Raw genomic sequence first — 27,453 nt, forward strand, 5'->3', positions numbered from 1 at the left:
TTGAGAATATGGAACATTACACACAGCGCTCAAAAGTCTGTCAAAATGTTTTTAGTACGACTTCGGTAAGCTATGAAGCCGCACCACTTGATGGTTTGTATTTGGGATCTGCATAAGTCCTGAAAATGTGCACGCGTCCGCAACGGTAGTCTGTGCCGACAGTACTCATAAGCTTCTTCTTTTTCTCTATCTTCTTATGTGGCATTCATCTTCCGCTTTTGCCATTTCTAATATAAAGTAGCGTAAAGTTCTTACTTATATCTGTCAGTAGACTAGCTATCAAAGCGCTAAAAACTGTAGTGAGTTTATATAATTCACCCACGGAACTTTAGTTATTAGAGGGTTCCGGTCGGACGGTTTCGCACATTTCCGGCGTTGATGTTGCATTATTGAGCCACGGATGAGAAGATGCTGCTCCGTTATTGATTTAAGTAAAGTCTGAATGTCGTTAAAACAGTTAGCTCCATCTTTTGACACTTCTGCCACTACCGTTCTTTCACGCTACACCGCTTCAACAAAGATCACAGGGAGAAGACGCTGTCGAAGGTGAGCCACGTAGGTAAGACCGCCCACAAAACGGCGCATTCTGAAGAGACGCTCAGAAAACTACTTGAAAATGGTCTGTAAAACATAATTAATGCAACACTTTCACCAAAGAACCACCATTACATTTTATGTAGATCACAAGATAGGGTTTTAAATTGAGAAAAAAATCATAATGGTCCGAAAAATACGGTATATGTACTGGTATGTTAAAATATAGACATTAAGTTCTGTTTATTTAATAGCAGACTACACAAGATCGTGTGCTTTACTTTATTTCAGATACTAAAATATTACACCATGTGTACACTTCAAAGTCCGCAATTAAAAAATTGGTCAATCCATTTGATGACTTTGTGTTCTCTGACCGGAAATTACATACACCAGTTTCAGAGTATAATAGTCAAATCACAAATGTCTCCTCATTTTGCCCCTCAAGAAGAAGTAGAAGAATGTTAGACAAAGATATTTTTTGTTGTGGTTTCATTTTTCATTCAGCAAGGGTCAACAGTGATTTATCAGTTCCAAAATTTTGTCATGAGTCAAATTCTGACAGTGTACATTTATGGGTAAAACAAAGGCACAAATGTCCTCCCACAAGGTCCCTCTATCTCTCCCTATCTCTCTCTCTCTGTGTAAAAATGACTTTGACTTTGAAAACAGAATGAGCATTGCATGGGCTTCCTCCAGTGCCATACCAAACCTTACCAATATACATAGAGAGCAGCAAGTACGTTTGTAGAGAAAAGTGACATGTGCCGTCACATACCATATAATATTAGGAAAAACATATATGTTACTATTGTTACTGGGGTTTTTTTTAATATACCGTATGTATAACATTTTTGGGTTTTGTGTGGACTATACAGCTTTTACCATGGAGACACTAGATAATTTACTGCACATTCATGTTATTATGGTCCTGCCTGTGGTGTTTTGATGTGTTCATGGGAGAGAGGCTGCTATTACTGTGCTCAAAACGCAAAAGAAAATGCATACTTCAAGGAGTTTTTTTAAATATAGGAGATATGTTAATAATACAGTATATATTCTAAATGGAAAAAATTATTGTCATTCAAAAAATGCCAGCAGACACCAAAACGCATCAATTGAACTTTAACTCACCCAACGTGCAGCTATAAAATTATAAAAGAATCTTGCTGTATAGACGATGTGTCTAATATTTTTTATTACTGACAGACCATGCTACTGGTTGACCGACATAGTGCTTGTTCCTCGTCTGTCTGTGCAGCGTGAGCACCAATCCTGCAGTGGTCTGTATAACTGTCAGTTTGCGCTTACTTTTCAGAGGTGCTCGATAAAACGGTAAATAGTGCTCGCAAAACAGTGATGAGTGTTGATAAATCACATTGCATGTGCTATTTTGCTTACTTAACAGACGCAATCCACTGGGTGGATCAGCTTTGTTTGTGGTATCAAGTTTACACATGTTTTAGTACACGCCAGAGGTGTGGACTCGAGTCACATGACTTGGACTCGAGTCAGACTCGAGTCATGAATTTGATGACTTTAGACTCGACTTGACAAAATGTAAAGAGACTTGCAACTCGACTTAGACTTTAACATCAATGACTTGTGACTTCACTTGGACTTGAGCCTTTTGACTTGACGTGACTTGCTACTTTCCCCAAAACCTAAAGTTTAAAAAGTTATTTGGGAGCGCTCCGTAGCTTTCATTTTGTACGTGTCTGTCTCTCAGCGTGTGTGCTGCGTGTCAGCGTGTGTGCTCTCAGTACAACAGCCAATCAAATTAGATCTACATTGTTTTCATCACACAGCATTCAGCCAATCAAATTGCAGGACAACCAACGAACAGGAGTTGTCAAACAACGCGCCAGTGAGAAAGATTTATACCAAAGTTGGTTTCGTTCGGGTATAAAAACTACGACTTGGTCAACAAAAAACGAATTGCCGTATGCAAATCACGCAGTTCGAATATTACAGACGGAGACGCAACAACTTCCAACTTCGTTCGACATTTGAAGTTGCACAAAGAAGGGTAAGTTTTGAATGTAAGCTAACGTTTATTGGCTAAGTAACATGACTTTTATTTGCTGTGTAGTTAAATCAGTGAGGCTGTAAACTCACTGCTAACGTCATAACCATAGACATCTTATAAGGGTACACAGCATCGAGCGCTACTGCCTACTGGCGCAGACGAGACGCGGGGCCGCCATCTTGGAGTGGTGATCCGCTCCACTCAGTGCAATTCATTTGGCAGGAGCAATGAACTGTCAGCGCATTTAATTCATTTTACCTCACTGAATACCACTCATTTTCACACGCTTTTATGTCATACGTGTAGCTATGATAACGGACACATGTTTTATTAATCATAGTTTGCTTAACAGTAATATAATATTCTTATATGCTATAAGTGACCAGACGTCCGAGATCAAAACTGGGAATATAAACCCAGAGAAGGGGGAAAAAAACGGTCAGCTATTTTTAAGTTGAAGAAACAATATAATTACGTTATATATACATGCGTATACCCTACATAAACAATGTATGAATACATTAGATATCTATATATCTTATAGACCGTATCTCTGTTGCTGCAGCAGCAGAGAGTTTATTCTGTCTTGACACTTTGTATTGATATTTTGTATTACATTCTTCCCTTAAATGATCATGTTTACAGTGATTGTTATATATGTATTTTTTATGTATGTCGCTTTGGATAAAAGCGTCTGCCAAATACTTAAACATATATAAACACCTGAAAGTCTTTACATCAGCTAAAACCACCAATCTGTTTCACTGGATTCAGAATAAAACCAAATGCTGTCTTACCCAACAATGTTAGTATTTGAATATTGTTACTTGAAGACTTATTCCTGGTTACAATTATACTGTTAAGAAAGTATTGTCTTATATTTTGCCTAAAATGAGAATGCATCATAATCAGTGGCGGCTGGTGAATTTTGTTTTAGGTGGAGCTGAAAGTTTGTAAACCAAACCCCTGTAGGGGCGTCATCCTCCCCCAGAAGATTTGTTTGTGATTTTCACATACAAATATTGAAGATCTTTGCTCCTTCTTAACTCTGTGGTAATGTTATTTTCATAAAATACAACCAAAAGTACATTAATGTTAAATCTTACTTGTGAAAAGTAATCCCCCGATTCCTATTTTCAACAGTCCGCTCATTTGAGCAGGAAAACGCTGAACACCAGCCCGGCATCTTTGTTTTCTACCTGTCAACTGTCAGTTTAGGCTGCTCGCCGGCTCCTCATCACCACTTCAAGATGCAATTTGCTCGCGTCACAGCAACCAATACTGCGTCTACTTATAAGATGTCTATGGTTATAACATCATTTCAAACACAGCAATATGTTGCGTCCACTGCAGTTTGCTTCCTTATTCATACTTTTTGTCAAGTGATTTTTTTAAGCAGGGTTGCATGAGGTACCTAAACATAACGTTACGTTAGTCATTGTATCACACACAGTAACATAACGTTAGACGGCGGTCAGCAGCACCGCATATTTTAGCCACCTACAAAAAGACAAACATAGTCAAATAAAGGTCAGTTAAAATGTATACTATATTAAGAATATGTGTACATATTGCATAGGGCCCTGACATCTAAAAAGTACAACTCTGTTCATTGTTACGTTCATGTGTTTGTTATGTTTTTCATGTGTACGCACACATGAACACACATACAGTATGAGATGAGATCAATGAGATAAGGTAAGAACAGAATAGAAACTGCTGTGGAACTAGTTACAATGCAATATGCCATGGAAATACAATGTTAACACTTTTGTACAAATAAGTACAGTTGCACTTGTTTTTGCAAATGTGTTTATTCTGTAAAGGAATGAGTTAAATGTTTAAAATTGTTTAAACTATTAAAATGACTGGTTAATAGTGCTATTATGAATTGCAATGTCAGTACTATTTTTTTTCCTGCTATTTCAAATGCACTTGTTTTAATTAATAAATACAGCGGTTTAAAAGCATACACAATCTGTGTAAAAATATTAGTCTGTGGTTAAAAGGACTTGAAAGGACTCGAAACTCAAAATGCAGGACTTGTGACTTGACTTGAGACTTTCCAGTCTTGACTTTGGACTTGACTCGGGACTTGCCTGTCTTGACTCGGGACTTGACTCGAGACTTGAGGGCAAAGACTTGAGACTTACTTGTGACTTGCAAAGCAATGACTTGGTCCCACCTCTGGTACACGCAAACCTTAAGTGTTAGATTTCAAACTCATGCAACCACTTAGTTTGTATTTATTGTTCAGCTCATGAGAATTCAGATTGCTCTGGATAGAATTATCAAAATGCAGGAAGAAGAACTTTAGTAAGTGACGTCTTAAAAATAAGTTTTTCATCTGCATTGATAATATTGGGAAAGTGCAGAATATTGAAGTACCTATCAAATAGTTTTTAAACAACCCCAAGTGTTTATATATAATAAGATACAGCTGGAGTCTTTTGTTCTCCAGCAAGGCATTGTGCAGGCTTCATGTGCAGAAAGGACAGCAGGCAGGAAGTCGTTAGGTACTTTATATCGGAACTAGTTAGCTTCTACAGTAAACGAGCAGTATCCTTGAGTTTATCAAAGTGCGGTTATCAATCATGGCTTTACAACAATTCTAATCTAAAATGGTAACACTAAACGACCTAGGAGTTTTACTGCAATTTATCACTAATAGCGTTTATCATTACATCCCTACTCACTCTGAAAACTTATATCAAATCCAAAAGTGCCATTTCCATCTGTCACAGTGGATATCTTAGTGGTTGGCTATACACTCTTGTGATACAAGGAATGTTTGTTCAAATCCCATCTAGGCCTGGACTTTTTAAACGTATTTAACCGTGATTCGTGATGAAAATGAAAATGCCCTATTTTTACACATTTTCCTGAGAAATTTCCTATATTATAAACCGTATTTTCCGGACCATAGGGCACACCGGATTATAAGGCGTACTGCCGATGAATGGTCTATGTTCGATCGTTTTTCATATATAAAGGGCACCGGATTATAGGGCGCTTTAAGGGAGTCATATTATTCTTAGTTTTTTCTAAATTGAAAACACTTCTTTGTGGTCTACATAACATGTAATGATGGTTCTTTGGTCAAAATGTTGCAAAGATTATGTTTCACAGATCATCTTCAAGCTGCTTTCTGACAGTCGCTTCAGGATGCGCCGTTTTGTGGGCGGTCCTATTTACGTGGCTCACCTTCGGCAGCGTCTCCTCCCCGTTATTTTTGTTGTAGCGTGTAGCGTGCACACATTTGACCCATACCAGTTTGCTTATCGCCCTAACCACTCCACAGAGGACGCCATCTCCTCTGCACTCCACCTGAGCTTAGCACATCTGGAAGGAAAGGACACACACGTGTGGATGTTGTTTCTGGACTTCATCCCGCAGCACTTGGTGAGCAAACTGGCCACCCTTGGATTCAGTACCCCCCATGCAACTGGCTGCTTGACTTCCTCACAGACAGACCCCAATCTGTGAGAGTGGGCAACAACACCTCCAGTGCAATCTCCCTGAGCGCCGGCTCCCCCCAGGGTTGCGTCCTTAGTCCGCTGCTGTTCACGTTGATGACTCATGACTGCTGCGCCAGGTCCACTACTAACCACATTGTGGAGTATGCGGACGACACGACAGTAGTGGGCCTCATCCGTGACAACAACGACATGGACTACAGGGAGGAGGTGAAACATCTGGTTGACTGGTGCAGAACCAACAACCTGGTCCTGAACGTCGACAAGACCAAGGAGATCATTGTCCAATTCAGGAAGCACCAGTCCAGCCACGCTCCACTCTTCATCAACGGCACAGCGGTGGAGATAGTAAGCAGCACCAAGTTCCTGGGGGTGCAGATACCTGACAATATAACCTGGTCCCTACACACCGGAGCTCTTGTAAAAAGAGCTCAGCAGCGCATGCACTTTTTGCGTCGGATGAAAAGAGCACAGCTCCCTCCCCCCATTCTCACCACATTCTAGAGAGGCACTATAGAGAGCCTGCTGACCAACTGCATCTCTGTCTGGACTGGAGCCTGCAGTGCCTCAGACTGAAGTCTCTCCAGAGAGTGGTGAGGACGGCGGAAAAGATCATCAGGACTCCTCTTCCTCCTATCCAGGAGATCGCAAAAAGCTGCTGCCTGACCAGGGCTCAGAAAATCTGCAGAGACTCCTCCCACCCCCACCAAGGACTGTTTTCACTGCTGGACTCTAGAAAGAGGTTCCGCAGCCTCTGTAGCAGAACCTCCAGGTTCTGTAACAGCTTCTTCCCTCAGGTCGTAAGACTCTTGAACGCATCATAATAATCCCCTCAATTACCCCCAAAAATGGATGAACTCGCTGGAATATAAAGACAATATAACATACATCCATAAACGTAGATGCATATGCAAAAGTGCAATATATTTATCTTTACAGTAATCTATTTATTTATATCTGCACCTTATTGCTTTTTTATCCTGCACTGCCAGCCAGCTAATGCAACGAAATTTCGTTCTTATCTGTGCTGTAAAGTTCAAATTTGAACGACAATAAAAAGTAAGTCTAAGTCTAAGACCCACAAACACTGGCTGAGTAACAACAATATGAACGTTGCATGGAAATTTCTCTGCCAGTTTCTGCATCCCACAGGGATTCTTCTTTTGTGTTTCTGCACCTGCGCTTCCCACACAAGGTTGCAACATTGTTTGTCAACACTGTCTGCGCTCATTTTGTCGCACATTTGACCCTCTGATGTTCTGTGTACCTACACTCTGTCCTCCCCGTCTAGGCCTGTTGTGTGTGTGTGTGTGTGTGTGTGTGTGTGTGTGTGTGTGTGTGTGTGTGTGTGTGTGTGTGTGTGTGTGTGTGTGTGTGTGTGTGTGTGTGTGTGTGTGTGTGTGTGTGTGTGTGTGTGTGTGTGTGTGTGTGTGGGCGTGTGGTACACAGAACATCAATTTCCACACTTCTATTAGCCCCGGGTCCAGTGGACCCCGGACATCTTATATGTAATAGAAATGTGTAGGAGGGGTGTATGGTGTGTGTTCATTAATCATGTATTCTGATATATGTTCTTCACAGAAAATGAGCCAAAGCCAGTGAGTCTCGGTTTGAAAAATTAATTAATTGTATCATTTTTCTTTTAATAAAAAATCGAAAACGGGTCCCACAGACCCGAATACCACACAAGGGTTAAATCAATAACTGAGCAGCATCTCCTCATCCGGAAACAACAACAAGGCCGGAAATGTGTCCCGTGAAAAACCGTCCCGACCGAAACTCTTTAATAACAAAAGTTCCTTGGGTGAATAATGTAACCTCACTACACCAGTATGTTTTAGCGCTTTCATTGCGAGTTTACTGACAGATATAAGTAAGAACTTTACACTACTTTATATTAGAAATGGCAAAAGCGGAGGATGAATGTCCCATAACAAGTAGAGAGACAAAAAGAAGAAGCTTATCGACTACGGTGTCGGCACGGACTAAAAAATATCAACTGAAATGTCTTTTTTTTTCTTTTACCCATATCCCAGCATCGCCCTATTGTGATATTATTGTTATCACGCATCGCATCGTTAAAGGCCTACTGAAATTAGATTTTCTTATTTAAACGGGGATAGCAGGTCCATTCTATGTGTCATACTTGATCATTTCGTGATATTGCCATATTTTTGCTGAAAGGATTTAGTAGAGAACATCGACGATAAAGTTTGCAACTTTTGGTCGCTGATAAAAAAGCCTTGTCTGTACCGGAAGTAGCGTGACGTCACAGGTTGTGGAGCTCCTCACATCTGCACATTGTTTACAATCATGGCCACAAGCAGCGAGAGCGATTCGGACCGAGAAAGCGACGATTCCCCCATTAATTTGAGCGAGGATGAAAGATTTGTGGATGAGGAAAGTGAGAGTGAAGGACTAGAGGGCAGTGGAAGCGATTCAGATAGGGAAGATGCTGTGAGAGGCGGGTGGGACCTGATATTCCGCTGGGAATGACTAAAACAGTAAATAAACACAAGACTATTAGCCACAACACAACCAGGCTTATATTTAATATGCCACAAATTAATCCCACATAACACCTCCCCCCTCCTGTCCATATAACCCGCCAATACAAATCAAACACCCGCACAACACACTCAATCCCCCAGCCCAAAGTACCGTTCATCTCCCCAAAGTTCATACAGCACATATATTTCCCCAAAGTTACGTACGTGACATGCACATAGCGGCACGCACGTACGGGCAAGCGATCAAATGTTTGGAAGCCGCAGCTGCGTACTCACGGTAGCGCGTATCCAACTCAAAGTCCTCCTGGTAAGAGTCTCTGTTGTCCCATCTCCACAAGCATGCGTATCCAACTCAAAGTCCTCCTGGTAAGAGTCTATGTTGTCCCAGTTCTCCACAGGCCAATGGTAAAGCTTGACTGTCATTGTTCAGGAATGTAAACAATGAAACACCGGCTACGACGTAGCCGCTACGTGTTTGTGTTGCTGCAGCCGGCCGCTAATACACCGCTTCCCACCTACAGCTTTCTTCTTTGCTATCTCCATTGTTCATTAAACAAATTGCAAAAGATTCACCAACACAGATGTCCAGAATACTGTGGAATTTTGCGATGAAAACAGACGACTTAATAGCTGGCCACAATGGTGTCCCAAAATGTCCGCTACAATCCGTGATGTCACGCGCAAACGTCATCATACCGAGACGTTTTCAGCAGGATATTTCGTGGGAAATTTAAAATTGCACTTTACTAATCTAACCCGGCCGTATTGGCATGTGTTGCAATGTTAAGATTTCATCATTGATATATAAACTATCAGACTGCGTGGTCGGTAGTAGTGGCTTTCAGTAGGCCTTTAAGTACCCTGTGTGTTACTTACCCTATATTATACTCACAAAAGTACAGTAACCGCTGGCTACAAGAATTTCAATGTGCTGTTTCAATGTCTTAAAAAGTTGTAAAAGTCCTCCTGGAAGACCTTAGGGGAGAGGCATCCAAACATTTTCCACCGAGGGCGTCCAAAAAAATGTAAGGATGCAGGGGCTTTGATATTTTTGACTAATCATTTTTATTTGCAATTTCTTAATCGAGTCCAATATTTTTTTTTGTTCTTTTTCATTCCCAATAACATTTTTCACATAAGTTTATTTTTCTTTTGACTGTAAATTGTATACAGGGTTTTTCCTGCGTTCAAAATTGCGTGGCGGCCGCCTCCAGCTAATTTTGTGCTGCCCCCAGCCAGAGCGATTGATATCGCTCAATTGAGCGATTGATGTCCCTCTGCGGCAGCCACGTATTTTAACTGCAGTTGCAGTGTTGCACCACTATAGAGGCGCTATATTGACCTCAAGCAAATACCGAAGAAGAAACAGATCAAATAGTGTTTTTTTCCCGCTACTTAGTGCATAACGGTGACCGCCGTAACAAGTGGATTTCTGCCATAAGGACCATGATACGGAGGGATCTCTGGACTCCTACAGAACACTCCAGACTGTGCTGTGAACATTTTGTCTCTGGTAAGTGAACACAGCTCGTAGTGTTAGCTTCGTTTCCAACATTTTCTGACTAATTATGATAGATCGATTGATTGAAGACTTTATAAAGTTTGCATAGGATCAGGTAGAGTTTCATGACGGTACAGATTGACTGGTACAAGGTCAACTAAAAGGTGTTACCCCAAGAAAGCATTACAAGTAGGGCTGGGCGATATATCGATATACGCGATATATCACGGGTTTGTCTCTGTGCGATATAGAAAATGACTATATCGTGATATTCCAGTATACGTTCTCACGCAGTTGCTTTTAGCTGCTGGCATTACACTACAGGCTCTTCTCGCTCTTTCCTGTGTCTCCTTCTCACAGACAGACAAGCGCACCTTCTTACACATGTCACATACTGTCACGACACACGTCACATACTGTACGTATACGCCCTCGCGCAGCAAAGAGGTATCAGCATGGGTAACGTTAGATGTGATGCTAGCGCAGCCGTGCGAGTGGTAATACGAGAGAGAGAGAAGGTGCAAATCTGGTAACAAATTAAGGAATAATTAATTCCCCCAAAACACAGCAGGGGGTCACCGCCAGACGATAGTCTGGCAGTGGTTTGGCTTCAAGTGGGAATATGTCGAACAGACAACCGTAATTTGTCAAGTGTGGGGCGAAAGCGTTGCTATAAAAAGTAGCATTACTGCTAATATGTAGCATCATTTGAAAAGTCACCTGCTAGAGAATGAAGAGTGCTTACTCTCCTTTCGGTGCCACACGCCCACACCATCAAAATGCCGAGGCAAACATTTCCAGATCAACACCGTATGAAAAATATAGTGATTTTTTAGTTGTGATTTCCTTCTCTGCATGAAAGTTTTAAAGTAGCATGTATTAATGCAGTATGAAGAATAATGTTTTAATGTAGACACACAGAATCATCATACTGCTGTGATTATATGCATCAAGTGTTCATTCAAGGCTACGGCAAAATATCGAGATATACAGTATATCGTGTATCACGATATGGCTTTAAAATGTCACGATATTAAAAAAAGGCCATATAGCCCAGCCCTAATTACAAGCATGTCGTGTTTATTTTTTTTTTAATTCCTCCGTGTCAGAGTAAAGTTTATATTTTTTAGGGTTGCAGATATGGCAGGCAAAATCAGCCACTACTTTAAAAAGCGATCTCGCGAGGAGGAAAGTAAAGAGTCCAGGCGAAACAGAGCAGAGAAATTAACGTAACAGGCAGTTAAAATGTAATAATTCATGGTGGTGACAACATGTGGACATTTTTGTCCACATAGCGCTTGAAGGCTGCTACAAAATCATCTATGAGTGTCTCAAGCAAATGTGGCCCCACCACACAAGCTATGAGCCCATCATTCTCTTATGCAAGCCCTTAGGCCACAGGTATCAAACACAAGGCCCAGGGGCCAGATTTGTCTGTCGACATCATTTTATCTAGCCCGCAAACACCTGGAAATGATATGTGACAATAAAGTACTTTAAATTTTCTTACTAAATGTTATCGTTTTGACAGAAAAAATATATGTACTGCTGGAAATTGCATGCCTTTTAAACTTTAATAGTATACATTATTGCAATAAATATTACAGTATATTATCATACATTCCAAACATTTTTGGTCTAAATGAAAATAAATACTTAAATATCTGCTTGACTTATGATTTTACAGCAAGCTACCCATCAAATTTATAAAAATGACAATACATTTTACGGTGTTCTTTACAGCATATTACTGTCAATTGAAAAAAACTACCTTTTTTTGCGTAAAAATTCTGGCGCATGGTCAGGATTGTACCACCTCAGCCTCAATTTGAGCTAGGAAAACCCCCGGTATACTGATGAAAGCCATGTTTATGTGTTATTTGCTGCAGGCCAACAAAAAAACTGTACTGTGGACCAACAAAAAAAATAGCTGCATGCCGCAAAGCGCCCCTTGGGCATACTTTGGACACCACTGTGATCAGGAAGCTTTGTCTCAAAATGTGTCCATACAGTATATATTGTTTTAAAAACATACTACCACAAGTGGAAAATACCATACTGAAGGCAGAGGTAAATGATTTGTGATTGTGAAAAAATTAAAGCAACTCACGTTCACATGCATCTCCTCTCTGATGAAATCCTGCTTTGCATATGCATTTTCCAATGGGCACCAGCCATTCCCCCTCAGCGCTGCAGTGCATCTTGGGAAAGTTGTCCACCTCCTCCTCTGCGTCGTTCACACATATTCCCTCAACCTCCACCAGGGAGGAGAACTCAGATCCTGTCACGGTGTCTGGGAATATAGCCAGGTTCTCTATGATGGACCAGCACTTCTTGTAATACACTTTGACAGACACCAGGGCAATGCACGCCCCAACATCTTGAAAGGCCAGGTAAAAGCCCTGTTTGGATAGGGGGCCAATTATTCGCACTTCAGTGTTGAGCTTCATCTTCCGTTCCCCCAAGTCGCCCTGAGTGAAGCTTTCATCAGCTGCAATGGTGTCGATTTTCACGTACTGGTTCTCTCGCATGCTCCGACCCAACTCTGAATCTGTTTCCTGATAATACAAGTTGAACGTCTCCTTGCAGCTGCCTACCACACCAGGTAGACTGTTACAATCCCTTAAGGTAAACTTGAGTTCCACAAAAATTCTTTGGGCCTTGCCCTTTTTTATCCAATTAGTCCGAAGCCAGTTATTCTGATTAGGTTCCATGACTTTGCACACCTGATATGTGCGAATGGGTGTATAATTTTCATCCACGCCGCTGATCTCTTCCCACTAGAAAAAAAAAAAGATGAATTCATAAATTTGTAAAGGAGAAAAGTCAAAAACACTAATTGCCGAGTGGGAACAGCAAAACTATAGTGTGGCTAATTGTGTAGAAATACATTCTATTTCTCCTATAGATGGAAAAACACCCTACTACAGGGGTGTCCAAAGTGCGGCCCACAGCTCGGTTTGTTTTGCTAGGGCAGGGGTGTCGAACTTGTTTTAATGGAGGGCCACATCGCAGTCATGGCTGCCCTTAGAGGGCCGCTTGTGACAGTGAAAGTAAGAATATAAAAGTATAATCGCCTCATTATATTATTGCCTATGCATTTGGTTATTTGATTTTTCTACATACAAATTGATGGATAACTTGCTTTGAAATCGTAAGTCAAGGTGACAAGCAGATATTTAAGTATTTATTGTTAATTTTACAAACTATCATACGGTATATAATAATTAGGGGTGCTAAAAAAGTTTTTTTATCACTTTCGAATCCCGATTTTTTTTTGTAATTTTCAAATATCTTTTTTTTTTTTTTGACCAAATAATCTTTTTTTTAAAAACATTTTTTAGGCCATCTCTACGCTTACTTGGTGCACGTACTGTATGTGTCATACGTCAGCAACCAAAAGGAGGTTTTGTAAACTGTAAGCTGTTTGTTGAGGTGTTGTTATTATGATACCAAATAATACATTGCAAAAATCAGTTTAAATCGAGAATCGTGTTGAATCGAGTATCGATTTTAAATCAAATCCTCACCCCAAGAATCGGAATCGAATGGCAAGGTGCCCAAAGATTCACACCAATAACAATTGAATATTTGTATATAAATCAAAGTTTAAAACATATGAAATGTCATGTATACATGTATAAATTATTTCTGTCAAGATGGAAACAATGAAACATTTAGTAAGAGAGATGAACTATCCACATTAAATGACGTGTCGGGCCGGATCTGGCCCCCGGGCCTTGAGTTTGACACGTGTGTGCTAGGGAATAGTCTATACCAGTGATTCTCAAACTGTGGTACGCGGGCTCCATCTAGTGATACCTCACGGAATCACTTGAATAAAGTCCAGTGTTTTATTTTTCTATATTCATACAAAGTGTTACTGTTCAAACTGTGTGTAATGTTACAGTGGTCAAAAATATTAAATATACTTGTTAAATTAAACCTCTGCCTTGTTTTTAATGAATACTTAAGCCTACCACGCTACTGTATTTTAATGTTGGTCATTATGGTGGTACTTGGAGAGACAATTTTTTGCTGAGATGGTACGTAGTGAAAAATTATAAGTATTAAACAATATATCACATTAAATTATCAAATTAATGAGAGAATTGTCACGGTCAAAGGGAATTTCTGTTATGGAAAATGTGGAATTCCGGGAAAACTGGGAATTTTTGGAATGCAGAAAAATACATAGCTTGAATGTTTTAAATCAGCAGAGAATTTTGTTGTGGAATAGTTTAAATCAGTTCAGAAATGTGAAAGTAGTAAGAATTCGTAACATCAAAGGGCCCTTTTCCATCGCATTAACTTTTTCAGGAACTTTAAGTAAAGTTCCCCCTGTGTTTCCCTCTTACCCCGGTTAATAAAGTGTCCTCTGTGTTTCCACCAAAATCTACCCGGGTAGATTTACTTCTTCAGGAACCTTTTGGAGTTAATCCTAGCTAAGTGGGACTTTTCAAAGCGACCAGGAACCTTTTCGGGGGATGGTTGTGCTGTCGAACGCTGATTGGTTGAGCACAGTTGGGGGCGTTGGCACACGACCGCCATTGGAATATACGCTGCGACTAGTTTATTTCTTAATTCTTGTGTATTTCTATTACAACAAACTTGACAACAGAGAGAAAGAAGAACGAAAGAGGCTTTCAAAGCAGGAACTTTTGTGGGGCGTCTTTGTGGTAAAGTATGCTGATCAGTGGAACTATTTTGGAGTGTTTTTACTCAGCCGTAGTCTTTAAACTATATGCAGTTTATTGTTGTTTATTAAATTTTACAAACTTAATTTCATTACGCGAAGCTACGGGAAGTGGACAAAACTATTTTAAACGTATTTACAAACAAGTATGAAGCCGTATTCAAAGCAGCGACCTCAGCTGCTTACTACTCTGACTTTGTTGGAAAAAAAGGAGGCAGCACACAAATGTAATGAAGGTAAAATGACATCAAATATTAACTATTTACTTTATTACATGTTGTAAAAGTGACACTCCATTTGTGTAGTTATTAGCCTCATCTCGAGTGAACAGACTGCTAATGCTGACAAGCTAACGCCATAGCCGATGTGTTTGTGTTGTCGGCGTGAGATAAACCCTGACATTTATTATTTATATATTGTTATTTACAGCTGAAATGGACCAAAAGGAATCACCTGACCTTCATGAATTCATCATTCACTGAGAGGACAACTTTCTGACTGTTGGACATTGCGGACAAAAGCCTGACTTTTTATCAACATTTCGGTACACTTTATTTTATATATCATGTTGTTTTTTTGTATATTATTGCTTTGTATGTCAATGACTGTGACCTATAATTGTCGGTTTATTTACATTATATCAGTATAGAAATATAGTAAACCACTCTTCAATACGTCATCAGCCTGATTTGTATAAACTACCCTGAACTACGAAATGCGGTAGAAACATAAACCACACACACAACCTAAAGTAAAGATCCAGGAACCAGAGGTTCCGGAAACCAAAGATTCAGGTGGAAAAGGGCCTATTGAGAATGTATGATTAGAGAATGTAAAATTACAGGAAAAGTGGGAATTTTTGGTTGAGTTTGGTTGTGCTTTTAACTGACGTTCTTCCGGTTACACACGTGTATACAAGCATTGCAAAGCATTTACTATACCAACACAAATACAACCACACTGCCCCTGTATATTACGTACTCCTTTGTTAGTGTGTTCCAAAAGATTGCATGCTCTAAATTACCGTATTTTACAGACCAAAGGGCGCACTGGATTATAAGGCGCACTGCCGATGAGCGGGTCTAGTCAGGTCTATTTTCATACAAAAGGGGTCTTTTTTTTTTCCACTTATTATTTGTAGTTTTAATTACTAAATACTGATATCATATGTTGTAACTGCTGATGTATGTAGTTCTGCTTTAGTTGTAAAATAAAAATAAAAACGATACCGAGGCCAATACCGATATACATCAAAATGCCTAATATCAGCATTGATAATCAGTCGATCTCTACTATTAATTATCCATCCATACATCAATTTTCTACTGCTTGTCCCTCTGTAGGTTTATTTGTTACCCCAAATGTTTTCCGGATCACGTAAAAATATTTTATTTTCAGTCTTACACTACGCTGGTCTACAAAATAAAAATTCTCAAGGAATGACTAGAAAGTTTATTTAGGGACAAAATGTCAAAAGTCTGTCTTGTTGGCAAACTAAAACTGTATGAAAACACATATCTCCATTTTTTTTCATGAATTCAGGTAATATCTACCGTATTAGATCAGAGTTGGATAAGTTTCAGTTTTGCACACATTTCCTTTAATTTAATAAATGTAATGGGAATGAACTCAACTGTTTCTTTTTACAAATGCACTGTTTTTAAAAGTTGCAAGTGATGACTGCTTATTCAGTGAAACGAAAAGAAATGTAAAACTGCATCGATATGCATTAATCATCAATTTTTAACCAAATCGTAACTCCTGAATCGTAATCGTAACCAAAGATTTCCAGCTCTAGTATTCGTAGCAAAAATATATTATGTATATATACACATACATGCGAATAAATGAATAGATAATATTGGAATGATTGTAATTTCTGTGTTAGCATTAACTGTGTTTTAGTAGATTCATATTGCCCCATTTTTTAACCATTCCAACACCAAATATTCAGCTCATTCGTGCAGGACATCAACATAAGCTGAGTGTGTTTTATTCGTTTACTCAATTAATTGAACAGAATAATCAAAAGATTACTATATTACTAAAATAATCGATAGCTGCAGCCCTACTCATTTAGTCTATCTATTTTTGGCATTTCAAACATTCTCAATTTTCCCAGTATTCTACATTATCTGTCCCAAAAATCCCCATTGAAATGAACGGCATTTTTCTACATTTCTCAACTCATTCAAACCATTACAATGTCAAAACATTCAGGCTAACAATTATCCAATTATCCACATTCCCAGCATTTTGGTTTAGTTTCAGCTCGACAGGATTCACAGACCATTTCTTCATTCCTTCGCCTAGTTTTCAGCATTACAAGTATCACATTTTCATCCTCACATTGCGCCTTTCTGTGCTTTCTTCACATTTTTTGCTTTTTTAGTTTAGTTATTTCCTTCAATTGTATTAAAAACCAAACCGCAGGCACAAATGAACCTGCAATGATTGTAATTGCTCTGTTAATGTAACGATTAAGTTCACCATTTGACTTAAAGAAAAGGTGTTGAATCCCTTGTATTTGTGCAACAATAGCAGCAGGCATTCTGCACACTTACCCCAATAGGTGGATAGGAAATCCACTCCAGTTCCGTCTGCTGTGCTTTGGAGTCCAACAGAACCACTAGGAACAGGAAACCGAAGGCAGGTGGTTACATTTCACCAGGGGCAACCTATCATGCCATAATTCTATAGCATCTCTTAGCTGTGACCTAATTACTAGCAGCAGTAGCAATGGTGATGAATATCAAATACTATCATCATGAGCTGAACAAGAAAGACCTTACAAGAGATGGTGTACATCTCTTGTAAGGTCTGTCTAGATAGATTGAAAGATGATTACGTGAATAGATAGATGGATCAGATAGATAAATCCTACTTTTCCCCAAATCCCACATTTTCTATTGCAGTGCCACTTCATTGTTCACTTACCGTGGTACATTGAGTAAATTAAGATTTGAGTACCAATTTTATTTTCATGGTAAAACTATGTTGGTTTTAGAGTCTATGATGTGCTTTAAGAGCATAGGAAGTGGTTATAAGTGGGTAGGAAAGCTGTGTGGAGGGCTTATAAAGATGTTAAATGCATACAATATTCCTAACACGTTTTAAATAAATAGTGTTGCTACTTTACGGAAATTTACCTACCGGGGAGCGTCTGTAACGTGATCCCCATGATAATCTAGGGCACACTGTACACAAAATCTCTTTGATCTTTAGAATTCTTACTACTTTCACATTTTTTAACTAATTATGCCTACATTTCGGCTCACTGAAATCCCGGGTTGCAACGAATAATTTAGTTAATAAGAAAAAAGCTAAGATTTTTACTATGTTGCTTTGATTCATCGTGTAGCTCATACAAATTAATCAAATCTGGACCTCATGGAGTACACAGAACTGGGAATATGCAGACATCGTTTTCTTACGGCTGCAAGTGGTGTGTGGGTGCTGTGATTTCTGCCGCGACAAACAGCAGAGTATTATTAATGCACACATTGTATAAATGCAATTTCAATGTTGATGATGTGTATTGATTTGAAAAAACAATGAAGGCAATGGTAAGCAAAACACATGTTTTTTCAACTATTTTCCCTATCATTCCATTCAGACTATCTATTTTTGTCTTACAAAAATGTGCAATTTTCTCAGGATTCTACATCAGTGATTCTTAAACTGTGGTGTGTGTACCACTCGTGGCATGTGGGCTCCATCTAGTGGTACACCAAAAAATGACTTAATTAACGTACAGTACCGTAAACAGATTAGCAGGTACCAGAAGGTAAGAAAAGTTGCTTTTGCATTGCGAAACAAAATGCCAGAAGATAGAGAAAAAGAATAAGCTTATCGACTACAGTGTCAGTACAGACTACAATGGCGGAGGCGCGCAAATTTTCAGGACTTATGCAGATCCCAAATACACATCAGCAGGTACCAGAAGGTAAGAAAAGTTGCTTTTGCATAATTATGCGAAACAAAACGCCAGATAATATGTCTTACCTTATACACACACCATAATAATACTCGTATGTTAAAGCACAGTACAAGCGGAGCGGCTTAATAGTTTACCAAAGTTGTACTAGAACATTTTGATAGATTTTTGAGCGCCGTGTGTAATGGTAATGCTGTATATTTTCAATGGAACATACACAATTTTCGTGTTGTTTACTTGAGTCATATTGCAGTCTACACGTATCTCTAATTTGTGACTGCCATGTACTGGTCACACTTATCATTTCACCATGTACCAAATAAAATAGCTTCGAGGTTGGTAAGCACAACCAAAATTATTCTGTACATTAGGGTTATAAGGCGCACTGTCGAGTTTTGAGAAAATGAAAGGATTTTAGGTGCCCCTTATTTTTCAAAAAAAAAAGGATTTTATATTCCTGAATTCAAACACAGTGTTACTGTTCAAACTGTGTGTAATGTTAAAGTGGCCAATAATAAGTATAATTGTTAAATAAAACCTCTGACTTGTGTTTTAATAAATACGTAGACCTACTACAGTACTGTATTTTAATGTCGGTGATTATGGTGGTACTTCTGGGACAGATAATGTTGTTCTACATTATCTGTCCCAGAAGTTCCCACTGAAATGAATGGCTGTGGCAGAATTAAAACATTCAGGCAAACAATTTTCTATATTCACAATATTTACACTTCCACATTTTCCGAAAACAGCCTTTCGATTAAGTTTCAACTTAACAGAATTCAGATGCCAAATCTTTAAAAATTGTCTCCCCTAGCATTGTAAGTTTCGTACTTTTCATCCGTATGTTACATCTACATTTTTGCTTTTTTCCCTCAGTCCTTTTGATTAATTGTAGTAAAAGCCAAACTACAGGCGCATTTTAAACACCAACGTTGAGATTCGAATCTATTATCTACTTTACTGGTGTCAAACTCAAGGCCCGGGGGCCAGTTCTGGCACGCCACATCATTGTATGTGGCTCACGAAAGCCTGGAAAAAATGGGTTGCAATAAAATACTTTTTTTATTTTTTTTATTTTTTTTTACTAAATGCATTCGTTATTTCAATTTTAACAGAAAAAAAAAACACTTTTAAACTTTAATATTATCTGATCATGCCAATTATATTATTATATACCGGTACTATATTGCAAAATTATTTTTGTGAGATAAAAACAAATCGTCAAATATCTGCTCGTCACATTTATTTATGGTTTTAAAGCAAGTTATACATAAAAAAAAAATTAAATAATCAAATGCATATACATTTCGATTAATCGTGATTAATCAAAGGTTATTACCCGCATGCGTAATGTCAATTAATTTTGAAAAAGCAGCTATTACTGCGATGTGGCCCTCAATGAAAATGAGTTTGACACCCCTGATCTACTTAACGTAAAAATTTAGGAGTTATGGTGTGAATAAACTATCAGTAAAATACATGGAGAAGTTGTAGGAATAAAAATATAAACTCGGCTTCTTCCTACTGCTTTTCAGATATGTTGAAAAGTTCAAATGTAACCTCACAATGTTTCTTCATGTAACTTGTCTGGAACAAATAAAGCATAACCATAATCTTCCTTCAAGAGATGCCATATTTAAAGTGCTCTATCAACCTTGCTATAATCACGCGTGTACATTCACGCGTCCTTACTTCAAACAACTAATGTTGTGGCAGGAATTCGTATTTGCAGTAACGACAAATGACCGACAGTTGTCCTCGAGTGGATAACGCTGACATTCCCACGCACCGACCTTCTTGCACATGACTCACATAAAAAGATCCACGTTCCAATGGAACCGGAAAGAGGTGAAACAAACACGGACAACATGACACATTCTGTTTGTTTTGCCGCGATTATGGCAACTTTGGAACTTACCTTCCTTCGCATTGTGTGCATCCCCGAAGTCCACGAGAGAGCACAAATGAAGGTACAAGGCTATCTCCACACACGACAGGAACACGGAGGGCATGCTGCAGCCTCGCTGTCGACCTAAAGCAAGTCACTCGTTATCCCGCCGTCCACTGTGCTTCCCACAGAGGACACGGAACCCACTGAGCGGTCCAAATTGTGTTGTCCCCCCGCAAAAATAGTCTGTTGCCACTGGGAGGAGACAGCCCCTAAGGCGGTGTCAGTCAAATAGACGGACGGTGGACTTGTCCAATTGTGGCGGTGGATTGTGGAGAAAGTGGCGTGGGCGTGGGCAGCATAAACGGATTTAAACTGAGATGTAGTTTGGTTTTCCCGAATAGCAAGGGAATACCGTCACGTGGGCAGTTTTGTTTGCGGCTCTCGCTCTCTCTTTCTCCCTCTCTATCTCTCTCTCCCCTTCCTCACACACACACACACCTTTTTATATTGCACCCTATACCTGCACAACGCAAGTCCCCAGTCCCATTTTGACCCATTTAATAATAGCTTGTATGGATGGAGCATTCTACATTGCATGAGTCACATAAGTCTCTCACACTGTACACATAACACAGAGGAAATTTAGAAAACACAAACAAAAAGACTAAATAGAATAAATAAATACAGGATATAAAAAAATAAATCTGAAAAGAAAGTCCAATCCTGTGTGTTTCCAACCACTGTGCCGCGGCACACTATTGATTGATTGATTGAAACTTTTATTAGTAGATTGCACAGTACAGTACATATTTCGTACAATTGACCACCAAATGGTAAGACCCGAATACATTTTTCAACTTGTTTAAGACGGGGTCCACTAGTGTGCCGTGAAATAAAGTCTGGTGTGCCGTGGGAGATTATGTAATTTCACCTAATTGGGTTAAAAATATTTTTTGCAAACCAGTAACTATAATCCGCAAATGTGCCGTTGTTGAGTGTCTGTGCTGTCTAGAGCTCGGCAGAGTAACCATGTAATACTAAATGGTAAATGGGTTATACTTGTATAGCGCTTTTCTACCTTCAAGGTACTCAAAGCGCTTTGACAGTATTTCCACATTCACCCATTCACGGCGGGAGCTGCCATGCAAGGCGCTAACCAGCAGCCATCAGGAGCAAGGGTGAAGTGTCTTGCCCAAGGACACAACAGACGTGACTAGGTGGGGATTGAACCCCAGTAACCAGCAACAATCCGATTGCTGAAACTCTACCAACTTCGCCACGCCGTCCCCATATTCTTCCATATCAGTAGGTGGCAGCAGGAAGCTAATAGCTTTGTAGATGTCGGGAACATGTTTTGTCATGATCACAATGTGCGGGAGGCAGTGTGTAGGTAAAAAGGTATCTAACACTTAAACCAAAAACAAATAAAAGGCGAGTGCCACTAAGTGCCGCTAAGAAAAGGCATTGAAGCTTAGGGATGGCGTGGCAAAACGAAACTAAAATGGAACTGGCTGCAAAGTAAACAAAAACAGAATGCTGGACGACAGCAAGGACTTACAGCGTGTGGAGCAGATGGCGTCCACAAAGTACATCCGTACATGACATGACAATCAACTATGTCCCCACAAAGAAGGATGGCGTCCGCACAACTTAAATAGACTTGATTGCGGAAAACAAAGCAAGTGCGGGGAATAGCGTTCAAGGAAGACATGAAACTGCTGCAGGAAAATACCAACAAAAGAGGAAAAGCCTCCAAAATAGGAGCGCAAGACATGAACTAAAACACTACACACAGGAAAACACCAAAAAACTCAAGACTCTAATCAGGCAAGAAATTCCCGACCCTCATCCCCCTGTTAAAGATCGCTGGTGTAAATAATATGTTATAGATCAGAGTCCCCAAACTGGGGCCCAGCGTCAAAAATCTGGCCCCCGGGAAGTCCCAAATTAATTGTTTTATTTTTGTATTTTATTCTTTGTATTATTATTTTTTTAAATCTGTCCTTTCTGGTCCATTTTCTACCACTTGTTACTCTCGGTGTCTCCTGGCCGCTCAGATAAATCATATTGTCTAAAAATGTATTTACCCATCGATAATGTGACATCATCAGCGGCAAGTGTGCGCTCTTTGATTTACAAATACTTTTTAACCTATATTCAATTGAATAGACTGCAAAGACAAAATACTTAACGTTTGAACTGGAAAAACTTTGTTATTTTTTGCAAATATTAGCTCATTTGGAATTCGATACCTTCAACATGTTTAAAAAAAGCTGGCAGAAGTGAAAAAAAAGACTGAGAAAGTTGAGGAATGCTCATCAAACACTTATTTGGAACATCCCACAGGTGAACAGGCTAACTGGGAACAGGTGGGTGCCATGATTGGGTGTAAAAGCAACTTCCATGAAATGCTCAGTCATTCACAAACAAGGATGGGGCGAGGGTCACCACTTAAGTTGAAAAGGATTTGCAAATCATTGTATTCTGTTTTTATTTACGAATTACACAACGTGCCGACTTCACTGGTTTGGGGTTTTGTAGATAGATGTAGGTTTAGGTTTAACAAAACACTTCATTTTACAAGACATATCAGTAAATTGCAACTGCTGCAGCATGTTTTTTTACAAACTCATAACAACAGAACACAAAATCCCCTTAAGTCCCCCCAAAACAACAGAAGTCTGTAAATTGTCCGTCAAACTATATAAAAATAAAAAAAATCCGCTTGTATACCGGCTTTCACCAAACTCTTAAGGGCTTGGATTACATCGGTGTTGCTACCCTTCTCCGTTTGCTTCCTCCTTGTGATCCAAACTGCCAATTTGGCAGAAAAAAAAAATGTTAGCAGTGTATGCAAACCCTTTTTGCGAGGGGTATATTTTGGCTCAAAAACAATTGCAGAGAAAATACCACACCTAGTCTCTGGAACCGATCTTTTACACATTTAAACATGCATGGGCTCTGTGACATTGAAAACTGGTCTCTTGCTTTGAACAAAAACAACAGTATGTGCTAACCCCTGTCTTAATGCACGCTGTGTGTCTGTTTGTAGCAATTGCTCCCTGCACAATACTTTTTTCAAGGGGCAACTTGCACAATGACCTCCAGCTACCCTTCGGAGAGGAGCCTGGCCCAAAGAACTAGGCCCACCTCGACTCCTTTACACCTGCCAACGCACCAAGACCTAATACCTTCACATAAATTTCTTATACAGCTTTCTTCCCAGTTGTGTAAAACTTGTCCAGGAGAGGAATTTTAGGCATGACCTCCTTTCTCCTGCCACCCCCCCACTACTGGTGTAATGGTCAGTGAGGGGAAACTGTACTTGCTCCTCTCTTCCCAGTGTTCACCGTTAGTAGGGTACTGCACAAAGGCTCTCATTGGTGGTGGTAGGGAGGCACAAACCTCTGTTTTCACTCTGTTGAGGATTCTGCTTGAAGTGACACTCCCATGCACAACCTTGTCCAGGCAGGGTCTCCGTCTTGGAAAGGAGTCCAAGTTTTGTGTTAAATATCTGGGAGCAACACTGGCCAAAGATGCCACATGCGATGCAGAAATCCCCATTCGGATCGCCACAGCAACAGCAGTATGACCAAACTACGCAAAATATCTAAAAGCAACATCAACTTCAAGACAAAGTTCAAACTTTACAAATCCCTAATAACATCAATATTACTGTATGGATGCGAGACCTGGACACTCCTGGTAGAATCAGAACGAAAAATACAAGCCTTTGAAAACAAATGCCTCAGAGGAATACTCAAGATAACATACCACGCACACAAAACCAATGAGTATGTGCGAGGTGAAGTCGAAAGACTCGTTGGTCACCAATAATCCCTGCTCGCAACAGGCAAAAGAAGGAAATTAGCTTGGTTCGGCCACACATGCTGCCACGACGCCCTGTGCAAGACCATCATGCAGGGCACACTAGAGGGTGGAAGAAAGCGAGGAAGACCATGGAAATCCTGGACAGACAACATCAAGACGACCCCAGAGCTATTGATGGATACTAAGGACCGTGGGAACTGGCACAGACTAGCTGCTTCTTCATCGCAGTTATACCCCCGACGACTTGACAGTCATGGGAAAGAGTGAGTGAGTGAAAAACAGTTGTTCCTCCATCAGCCATAGGGATGAAACTGTTTCGCCAACCCTCGAGAAGCTCAGTAGCTGCCAGGCCTGCAATACTGTGGAGTAAAAATGGTGTAAGTCCTGAGGGATCCCGTTTTTGGGGTGTTGTCAAAAACATATGCCGATCGTAACCCAGCTTGCCAGCTCTTCTTAGCAAAGTCATGGCAGTGTCGTGCTAGCTTGGGCCAAAGAGCAGTCTCTGAGCAGTACGAAGACGAAAGGAGGCAATATTTGCTTAGATGTCTACCAGCCCTTGTCCTCCCTCGTTGACCGGTATATACAGGACAGCGGAGAGTATCCAGTGCTGTCCTGTCCAAGGTGGCTCTCCGGATGGTCTTGACCAAGGTCACAGGTAGATTTAGGACAGTGAGTCTGTGCCAGAGAGTCGAGTATTGTCAGTATTGATAAAAGTTATTGATAACCAAAACTGCGCACTCACATCACACAGAGAGCATTCCACTGTCGAAGCACTCGAGAAAAACGCTGTGGAGGTCTAGTCGGACGGACTTCTAGAAGTGCTTATAAAAGTCTGTGGTCAGACCATCAATTTTCCATTTGCCATCTCGCCTACAGATGCTGTAAGTTCTTTCAAGGTCAGCTCAGAGTCCAGGGACTTCCTCTCATCAGGGGAAAACTGAGGGAGTCCATGAAGAAGATGCACTTTGCTGTCCAGATCGCATGGCTTCAACCCAGACAAGTGAGAGTAGCAGTCCACAGAAAGTTTGCTCATCTGATCTCGGTCAGTGGGTGGAGGCCCCTGGGCTTCAGCCCAGGTAAGCCCGTGCATTTGGGCGGCCCTGAATGTAATGTTACAAAGCTCATTGTCACGGTGGCACTTGTCGGCTGATGACACAACCCGCACAATGCAGACAGAAGACTGCGTGCAGGTCAAACCTTCTAATTCTATACTTAGAGAGCAAAAAACAGCAGAAACTAAAGGCTAGTGCAAAGCACATAGTGAGAGCAGAGTTTCAAATGCACATGAAAAAAATAGCTGAAGAACTATTTCAAATTTGGAACCATACATTGATTCATACTACTATAACATGATGACAAAGTGGGCAAAGAAGTGTTGGCGACGACAGCTAAGCCACTCCAGTGATTCTGATTATCTCCGCAAGGTCACTCGTTGCATGGTTCATGGTTCAACTTGCATGTCGGCAGAAGTGGAGCTGGCTAACAAATTATTTTAATTACAATAGGGGACAGGTGCGAGGAATTAGCGCTTCCGCAGGAAGTGTCAGAAAGGAGGTGAAAGAGTGATGAAAACAGAAACAAACACCAAACACAGGAAGGATACAACACAAAACAAACACAGTCATGAAAGATCATGACAACAAAAGACCTAAGTGATATCAGAAGCTCCATCACAACGATTTATGAGAAATTACAAAGCCTCAACTTATTGAATCTGCCCGAAGATGTTGAGGAGCTGAAATATTCAATCGATTTTCTCCACCATCACGTATTTAAAGTGTCTTTTTTAAAAACATTTATACAAACACTAATTTTACAGCTAGGTTTTCATTTTATCTAATTGTTGCTTTTGTTTGAGCTCCTAGTCATTGTTTCTTTTGCTGTTGCAATGAAGATCATTCTTTTCCAAAGCATCAAAATTGCCTTTGATCAATCTCTTGTTGGCTCAAGATTGCCACATTGGTGTCAGAAGTAAGTCTGGGTGCCGACCTTTAGCTCCACGCACGCCAAGGGTCAATCAATCAAAGTTTGTCTATATAGCCCTTAATCACAAATGCCTCAAAGGGCTGCACAAACCACAACCCACTCCTTCACGCAGGGGAGGTGGGCCAGAGCAGAAAAGAGAAAGGGCAGATCAACTGATCTAAAAAAAAAGAGTGTCTATTTAAAGGCTAGAGTTTATAAATGAGTTTTACGATGTTACTGGTAGGGCATTCCAGAGTACTGGAGCCCGAAAAGAGAATGCTCTATAGCCTGCAGACTTTTTTTGTGCTCTGGAAATGACTAATAAGCCAGAGTTCTTAATATGCAGATTTCTGGTTCAATATAATCACCAAGATAGGATGGAGCTAGACTGTTTAATATTTTATATGTAAGAAATAAAATCTTAAAGTTGCATCGAAAGTGCACAGGAAGCCCGTACAGGTAAGCCGGTGTAGCAGTAATATGATCAAACTTTCTTGTCCTTTTCAAAAGTCTAGCAGCTGCATTTTGTACCAAATGTATTCTTTTAATGCTAGGCATCCATCCCTCCCTGACCTCATCAGTGACGTCGCTTCCAGCAAGCCATCCTGCTCCGGTGAGGTCGTGCACGCCACTACCATGCTTCCCTGTTGGGAGTAGGCACTAGGTGGTATTACTCTGCAAGGAAAATAGGTCCATAAACTACATTTCCTCCCCCTTTTAGATCAATACCACATGACTGTACAATAGAAAAGCAAACACATAAGCAATATGGCAACCACAAATACAATTCTTGTGTAACCTTTTTTTTTTCTTTTTCTTTTTTTTTTTCTTTTTTAGCGTGTCTCTGTCAAATACGTTGTGATGCATCACAGTCCATAACAATTTATTCCAGTCATTATAGAACTTTTGACTTATAAATTCAGTCTGCCCACCAATGTCAACTGTGTATGTAGGTGGTCGTGATCTTGTAGTTATTTTTCCAGGGGTCTCCTCTGTAGTCCCATGCCAGGACTTCTTGTCCAGCCTCAAACTCCCCTGCAGATGTATTCGACATTTGACAACATTTTTTGTTCTGCACTT

The 27,453-nt window shown here is 40.0% G+C and overlaps 1 protein-coding gene across 2 annotated transcripts in view; it reads right to left on the reverse strand.

Annotated features, from left to right (window-relative positions):
* The window catches only part of epha7 (eph receptor A7), a 208,350-nt gene extending 187,301 nt beyond the window's left edge, over window positions 1–21,049 (reverse strand). For both annotated transcript variants that reach the window (XM_062044430.1, XM_062044429.1), the window contains exons 1-3: window positions 20,605–21,049; window positions 17,311–17,375; window positions 12,161–12,830 (exon numbers count right to left, since the gene is read on the reverse strand). In XM_062044430.1, the coding sequence (XP_061900414.1) occupies window positions 12,161–12,830; window positions 17,311–17,375; window positions 20,605–20,698 (829 nt within the window). In that variant the 5' untranslated portion in view covers window positions 20,699–21,049. The remainder of the gene's footprint in view (window positions 1–12,160; window positions 12,831–17,310; window positions 17,376–20,604) is intronic.
* Between the last annotated feature and the right edge of the window lie 6,404 nt (window positions 21,050–27,453).

Source organism: Entelurus aequoreus, linkage group LG04, assembly GCF_033978785.1.
Source record: "Entelurus aequoreus isolate RoL-2023_Sb linkage group LG04, RoL_Eaeq_v1.1, whole genome shotgun sequence".
Classification (NCBI taxonomy): domain Eukaryota; kingdom Metazoa; phylum Chordata; class Actinopteri; order Syngnathiformes; family Syngnathidae; genus Entelurus; species Entelurus aequoreus.